The sequence below is a fragment of the Diabrotica undecimpunctata genome, chromosome 2 (genome assembly GCF_040954645.1).
Source record: "Diabrotica undecimpunctata isolate CICGRU chromosome 2, icDiaUnde3, whole genome shotgun sequence".
NCBI lineage: Eukaryota > Metazoa > Arthropoda > Insecta > Coleoptera > Chrysomelidae > Diabrotica > Diabrotica undecimpunctata.
The window spans coordinates 153,528,529-153,537,140 of record NC_092804.1 but is presented as its reverse complement, the minus strand read 5'-3'; the positions used below and the strand labels follow the sequence as shown (position 1 = coordinate 153,537,140).

The 8,612-nt window shown below is 31.0% G+C and overlaps 1 protein-coding gene across 1 annotated transcript; it reads right to left on the bottom strand.

Moving 5' to 3' along the window:
- Window positions 1-319: 319 nt before the first annotated feature.
- LOC140435080 (GTP-binding protein 128up) lies at window positions 320-8,522 on the bottom strand. Its single transcript, XM_072523777.1, has 6 exons — window positions 8,338-8,522; window positions 7,983-8,279; window positions 6,711-7,119; window positions 4,653-4,782; window positions 1,531-1,653; window positions 320-661 (listed from the first exon to the last, which is right to left on the bottom strand). Exons 1-6 carry the CDS (start codon window positions 8,377-8,379, stop codon window positions 559-561), a joined length of 1,104 nt encoding a protein of 367 aa, XP_072379878.1. The 5' UTR covers window positions 8,380-8,522; the 3' UTR covers window positions 320-558.
- Window positions 8,523-8,612: the final 90 nt, after the last annotated feature.

Genomic DNA, 8,612 nt, shown 5'->3' with positions numbered 1-8,612 from the left:
CTTTTTCTTTCTAGTGCGCTGGGAATGTGGGAATTGAGCTGAACTTTGGAATCCCGTTCTTACACTTAGCAGGTTACATCATAAAACTAAAGTGTTTATCTCGCTTTAGTTATACAAAGACTGAGCTATGTGTGTACACTCCGAATAATATTGACCTCCCTTAAGTATATAAGGGGCGGTGTCTACAGGATCGTATTAGTTTAAGTACGTAAAGACATACACGTTAATTAAAGGATTAAATATAAAAAGAAAATGGAGGGACGGGGACAGGGAGGAAAATGTGGAGGGACGGAACAATATTAATAATAAAACCAACACATTCATGGTCTATTGTTAGTTTATTTAAGTAGTTAAAAACATTGAAACTACGAAAATATCCTGCAAATAAGTAAAATCAAAAATGAAAATGTACATGATACACATTGGTTAAATGTAAAAATTTTCACAAAAATAATTTGATTGTTTTAAAACAAGTATATCACTAGTGTTGTTCATATTATACTTAATATAAATATGTTTTGTAGTCACGATTCAACGTAAGTAAAAGGTAAGCACACTTTAAACTTTCTTAACGATCTGTACAACATCTTCATCGCACAGCACATGTTCTAATCCTACTTTTTGTGGTTGATGCTTGACTGAGGATCCCCAAACAAGGGCACTAAAAATAAAAATTCAAATATTAATACAATTTTCCATAATATCAAGCTTCAGGAAAAAAGCTTGCAGCATTTTCTTTTCACCCTGTAACTCATAAAAATCGAAAATAGTTCATATATATTTCCGTTTTAAAAATATTAGACTAAACAACTTCAGAGTCTGTTTATAATTTGCCAGGTGCTGCTTTCAAAATGAATTATTAACTGTCTTGCTCTTTAATTCGTCTTTTCTCTGTTTCGCCTATAGAGATTTTAAAATAAATGATGAGTTTTTAAACGAAACTGGCGTGAGATCCACGCAAAGAATAAATAAAAATCCCCTTAGGGAATTTCCAATCATTCTCGTGGGAGAATGAATTTTTACAACGCGTCACTTGAGGTCGAGAGTCCGAGGAAGAGAGATGTGGTTTTGGGAAGAGCGGCTTTTAAGACTACTCTTCCGAACCGAAAGAAGGGATCGTAGATCGCAGCAGTTAAGATAAAAAAAAAATGTAAATCATTTTATCAGAGTTCTGATAAATAGAAGCATTTAAGTACACAGTTAAATAATCTCATTTAGGCAGCTAAACAGAAATGGAATTAAGTGGTTAAAGTAGTGCCGAGACTGGATCTATCTAAATGGTGTTAAGAGCAGTTTTTTAACTTAATTTATAACCAGTCGAAACAGATTGAAACACAATGCTGAATATTTTCTAATGATGAACGAAGGAAATATACCAGGTTTTATTTTCAATTCTTGTCATACGTATTTAGTGCAGTGCAGTGGTTCGTTTTTTTTTTTGTATAGGATATGTCCCAATTTTTTTTACTGTTTCTAAATAATCTTTGTTTTTATGAACAATATGAAACATATTATATTAAAGAAACTTACTATTTAAATTCCTTGGCAATACTCCTATGCAGCTTATTACAAAAATCTTCAACAGAAGTATGTTCCGAATGTAAAACAATGGGTGAATTATAGTCCGGCAGTTGTCCTTTGGGTTTTGTGTAACTAAAGAAAAAAGGAATGAAATGTACTAAATACTAACGTAAACAAGTAAATAATTTTAAATAAATAAAAAAAAGACGATGTGATAGATATTATACGAGTACGGTGTGGCTCATTTTTTTTTTGCTTAGACAGTCATCATTATAATTATTTACCTAAATGCCCTATCAAAATAAAAGATTATTACATCGATATTAGGAGAACAGGGACACACTCTTCTCGCCTAGGGACCTATCAAGGCATTTATTTATATAAGACACAACAACACTAGGTCACGGAGAGGAGGAAGTTATACAAATGGTTTAAAACAAAGGTAACAAGATTAACTAAAATAATTTTTAGAGAATTATAATGATAATTTGCTGTCTTTTAAAAATTTAATTAAGGAGTTGTAAATATCTACAGAGCCAAGTGATAATAAATATAGTATATTCCAAGGAGCTGCTATTTTATATTTTAATAAATCATTTATAAGTTTGGATGAGTAGACTCTGTTTTTAGAACAACCAAAAAATATATGATCTAAATCACTTTCCTCTCCACAATGCTCACATTTGTCATCATCCAAAACCTTTATTTTAAATAAGTGCTTCTTTGGCTAATAAGTCGACATATTCATTATGTTCAAATCCTGCAAGTGCTTTAATCCAGAGAAAATGTACATTGATTTCTTTAGTTAAAAGAGTTTGAATAATATGTTTAATTCTATAAATGTATGGGTAGACTTGTAAGTTAGGTGGTCCATATTTACCAATGGATTTTAACACTGCTAAGGAGTCCGACAAAATTAGAATATGGGCAAACTCAACTTCAGCTACATATAATAAAGCTTCATATATTGCAATAGCCTCTGCTGTATAAATCGAAGTTTCCGGGTTCAGTTTGAATTTCTTTTCTATATGTTCCGTACATGTTCGTTAGAAATGCGTTTTTAAAATTTATTTTCATGAAAATTTAAAATGTTTATTCAAATTTTCAGGGCGTGTTAGTATATTTTTTTCTACTGCGTACTAGAATATGGTGAATTTTTATTTTAAAAATTACTATGTCACCGGATGCATTCTTCTTGTTGTAGTGTTTATCCGTTTCGGATGTTGGCGACCATCATGGAAATCTGTACTTTGCACATTGCTGCTCTGAAAAGATTTGTGATTGTTGTGTTGAACCACGTATGTAGAATTTTCGACCAGGAAAGCTTTCGCTTTCGTGGTCCTCGTTTTCCTTTTACTTTTCCCTGTAAAATTAGTTGCAGCAATCCATATATTTTGGCTTTTAATGAGGTTAACGGATCTTTTTCTTTTTTATTCTTATTAAAATAACCTAATTGGTAACGTGATCGGTATATTCGGGAATAAAGCCAAATTTCGAAAGCTTCAATTTTCTTGCAGGTAGCGTCGTTGAGAGTCCACGACTCAACTCTGTACAACAGTATAGGAAAGATGTAATATCGTAGTAACCCGATTTTTATTGATATTGGTACTTCATGACATTTGAATAGCTTAGCCATTTTTTGAAATACAGACCTTGTTTTCTCTATCCTACATTTGATTTTTAGTGAGTAGTCCCAATTTTCATTGACGTTCGTACCTAGGTAGGTGTATGTTTTTACTCTTCCTATTTGTTGACCATTCCCACTGATTCGTCCAAATTGCTGTTCCTTCTTAGAGATCATCATACATTTTGTTTTCTTAATGCTGTAGCATTTTCGTTTCACCCCGTATATAATAAAAACTGAATAAGATTCTTAATCATTTTGTGTTTCTGAGATTGATAATGTCACAACACTCCAACATTTTGGAGTCTGTTTATAATAAACAAATGGCTCTTTCGTTTGATCTCCAGATATTTACGCATTTTCTCTCTCCTGCTGTCACCCACAATGTAGCTTCTAAATCATTTTAAACTGTTCGTCCTTTGTCAAGTGTTAGTATTGTGTAAATGTATTATTTAATGTATATAACATTCATATACGTGCTGAATAGCCAACAATTTTTGACAAAATGCCCCTGAAGATGCTCTGAGATTGAAAGTACTTGGGCAAGATTTAATAAAAAAAAACTGTGCTTGATATCTGCCTTTTATTTGATTAAAGATAATAAATGTGTCTGTAGATTGTAGTAAAGGAATATTATACGATATTTAGTAAATTGTTCAAAAATTTTATATTAAGAAGTTGAAATATCATACAGTCCATCTAATTTACAAACCGTTGCACGTCATTATCTACGTCAGAGATCGAAGTTGACATAGTTGCCAAAGTATAAAAAAATCCTGAATCCATTTTAAATCAAATAGGTCACATAATTATTATTATACTCTTTACAACGACTATTTAAATTCTTACGTGACATTTTTGAAATAAAACACACTAATTTTGTTCTAAAAAGAACAGATTTTATTAAATAGGCAAAAATATAAAACAAGAGGTATTCACTTTAAAATTTAAAATAATAAAGTACAAAAAGTGTCAACACCGCAACTGTCAAATAAGTGTTAGCAATTTATGCCAAAATTTCACCTTCGTTCGATTACAGTTACAGTGTGTTCCGAACAAATGTTCTTCATAAAAACGCTTTATAATGCATTTATACAAATTAAATGAAATATATTGTTGTCTATTTCTTTAAGTTAAGATTAATAGAAATATTTAAGTATTAGTTCTACGCGTATATAATAAAATATGTCTAGTGGCTGTAATGCCAGTGTACTCGGCAAAGTGATTCTAAAAAAGAACACACCTACCGCCTAAATATTTCGTGTTGGTATCATGTGACGTCACGGGCTATGACGCCGATGACGTGCAACGGTATGTAAATTAGATGAAGTATATAAGTTGTTGTTAATTAAAAAATACCATGGGGCAATCTATACCTGCAAAGTATAGATGTAAGAAGCTTTGGATATATTACAAAAGTTAATCGATTTTAACTAAAATAATTGTAACTTATAAGTAGATAAAAATGAAATAATCCTAATTAAAATAAAAAATTTAGAATACTTACATTCTCACTAATTTCAAATATTCCCACATCTTTTCCAATAAATCATCAAAATTCCACCTATGATGAGCAGATATTGGTACACAATGAGGAATTTTGTATATTACATCCAATTCTTCAATGCTAATCTGATCTAAAAAAAAAACAAAACATTTTAAAAAGATCGCATTAGTATGGTTAAATTTCAGATAATAAACATATTAGGAGTGGACATAATGATAAAAATATTATAAAATAAAAATAAAACAATGCCTTTGTATTACAAAGGATAGTCATAGTCAAAACGATCATAAACAAAAGGAGAGAAAATTAATTGGAGTATACTCCCAGGATGAAAACAAAGAATTTAATGAATGAATGAAGAACATGGGCGGCTCGTCGGGGAAGGCAAGGTAGGCGCCGCCTAACCTCTTCAAATATACAATAATAAATTATTTATTAATATAAATTACTTAGTTCAAAATTGTTATTTATAAATTTTGACATAATATTTTAAACGTTTGATTGAAACGCCTTTTTTAAGTCGTCAAAATAAAGAATATTTGTCGAAATAAAGAAAGAAATAAAGAAAGATTAAAAATTATTGAAATGGGCCGGCCTTTGACAAATTTACAAATTTTGTACACAGATAAGATATCGACCATTTTCTAGATCGTTTAAAAAAATAAGATATGAAAACCATAAATGGTTATGTGGTAGTTATTTTAGAAATTCACTTTGTAGCATAAATAATTTCCTTATAACTATCGAATATTTAATGTATAGAATTTATTTGATACGCCCCTGGATGTTGTGTATAAAAATTCCTTGAAGTTTGTTTATACAAGTGTTTGCGGCACATCTAAGAGAAATTTTAACTGTGTAAATAACAATTCTGAAAGAATCCTTAAGGTCCATAGTCTCATAAAAAGCGTCATTAGAGAAAATTCCGACTGGCCAGCAGCAAGAACTGGTCAGAGAGGTTATGAAGGTCGACTAAACCGAGAGGAAGAAAGACAGTTAAGTTTGGAGGGAGATTTGGAAGAAATACCTTGCGGGTGTAGTCTTCAAAGCCGGCAAATTTTTTCAATTTGAAACGTGAATTTGTACTCAAAATACGATCTGGCAGTTTTTGTTGAGTTAATCACCGATTTGTTGTGTTGTGCTTTATCTGAGAGATTTATAAGACGGCGTTTCCTACCATTTGAGAGGTCCACATGGTTTTAAGAAGAAATTGAGTGGCCGAGTTGTGAAGATTGCAGTTTGTTGTCATCCAGGATAATCCGAAGCCCGAATCAGTTCCAACTTCTCAAGAATTGGCTATTTCCACGGTCCAATGGTCCATGGTCACTTCAGACCAATTCTAGCTTGTGTGGGACACAGTTGTGTTTGTTTGCAGTGTTTTGATCCAGTTCCAATCCCAAAAACTTTTTAATACAGTAGAATTTTATACAGTAGGTCTAATTAGTTAGGGACACGGCTAGGCTCTTAATTTTTGTTGTCATGGCATAACGTTTTGTCCTTTTCAGATTGCTTTACGTTTCGTCGAACAATCTAATGAAACAAAGCCGCATGACGTTCTGCAAATAAAACGATGGAGAGATATAGCTGCAAAACATCGTATTCAAAGAAAAACACAAACGAAAATAGATGATTTCTTAAAAAAACAAGAACATATTAATTTTCCTTATTTACTACTTTATTCTGTATTTTATTTATATATTAGAAAACATTAAAAAATCACCTCATAGTATTGTTAATACCAACTTTGACCAAGAGTACTATGTATTTTGATACAAGACCAATACAAAAAACAATGTTATCTGAAACAGCCTCCCCCCAATTACTTCGGTTAACAGAGGTTTTACTGTAATATATTTAAAATTAAATAAAGTAATTTTATTATTTATTTATATTAAACAAATTAGAAACAAACTAGAATTATTATAAAAATTTGAAGAGATGATTCAATGTTGTTATTAATCAAATGACATTTATGACTTATTAAATATTGACAATCATTTAATAGAAGATTCACTTCAAAAATCAATGATAGAATAGTATTTTCGTACATTCACTTACCTATTTTATTTAATATATAAATGCAGGGGACATAAATTCTGTTGCCTTCAATAACATCTATGAGATCATCACTGGTGGCATCATATTTCAAAGTAACATCAGCATTATGAATTTTGTACTCAGACAGGATACTTTTCACAGTATCCGAATCAAGTTCAGATTGCGGTACCATACAGTTAAGATTAACTCCACCTTTGTCTTTTTTCCGAAAATATATGTTAGGAGGTTGTTTATTCAATCTTAGTCCAAATCCTTCCAATTCATGCTCAATTAATTTTTTGTGTCCCAGTGGTTTCAACACATCTAGGCACAAAAAGATTAAACTGCAGGTTCTTGCAACTGCTATTACTTGCCTACCTCTACCTTTACCATCTTTGGCACCTTCAATGATACCAGGAAGATCTAGCAACTATAAATATTATATATAAATATTAGTATCAAGTAATAATTAATCTGATAACACATGTATTCATAACAGATGAAAAGTAAATGCAAAAAAGTGTTTTCGTTTTTAATAAAACCATAACTTTCTGGCTACTGTACAAATTCCAAGGGTAAGTAAATCCGAGTTATATAGGTTTATATAGAGAAATATATAGAGAGATATATATAGGTCTGAGTTATATAGAGAAAAAAAAATGTATGTCTATGCTTAGTTTTCAAAGAAAATCCAAATACTTTGCTATATTTAGAAAGCGTGTTTATGTACAGATCTTTAATTGGTTGTCATTAGGAATATTTCATTCCCTAACTAACCAAATTGTGTGAACATTATAATTAGATTTATAATAGTTATCATCTCTAATTTCAAAATTTAGTCATGTCAAAATATGAAACAAGAGTCAAATAATATTTATTCTTTAATTCAGGGGCAAATATAATATTTTTTATTGTAATTATTATAATTCAACTATTTTAATAGGCTCCAACTGTTAAGATATTGTACTACTTTGTCAGCTAGGAGTTTATATAAATAATAAATATATACTCATAATTGTTTCTTCCTAAAGGACCAAACCATTTATTAACAAACACCATCATAATTAAATAAAACATATATACTGTTAAACACATAAGTTTAATTTTCAAAAATTTAATGAGATAGTTAATCTTTATTTTTTGTAATGCCAGACTGAAAGGTATGTACTTTCTGCTTATCAAATATAAAATTAAGCAGCTCTCGTCAAAACTAGAATCAGTAATTAAGTAGTATATGGAAAGACTGGAGTAACTAAAACAAAAAGATAATGTAGATATTTTACATTAAAGTACCTGTATTTTTGCTCCCTTGTATTTAATGCACCCAGGCACCGTTGTCAGTGTGGTGAATTCATAGGCAGCTACTTCAGAATATACACCAGCTAAATTACTTAGTAAAGTACTTTTTCCCACTGATGGAAAACCTACAAATCCGACTCGTGCATCTCCAGTTTTAGCTACATCAAAACCTTCGCCAGTACCTCCACCACCTCCTTTTGGAGTAATTAATTCTCTCCGAAGTTTTGCTATACGAGCCTTTAAAAGTCCCAAATGTCCTGCTGTTGCTTTATTTTTTTGAGTTCTGGCCATCTGAAAACCGGTCAGAGGTTAGGAACATTTTAATCCATTTTTGAATTAATATCCTTACCTCGGCTTCTATAGCCGCAATTTTTTCAACAATGGTACTCATTTTCCTTAAGTAATTTCACTGGTCCAAAAATTAATAATAGTTTAACACCAGTTTTAAACTAATTCACGTGTCCGTGTCAAATGGAAATTTGAACAAATATGTTTCTAAATCTGGCATCTGGCAACTGGCTGGACACTAAAATGTCAAAGTTGAATTAAGGACATTGACATTGACAGTGTCACAGCATAAGGTATCTATGCTGTGACAGTGTGAACAGAGAACTACTGAACTCT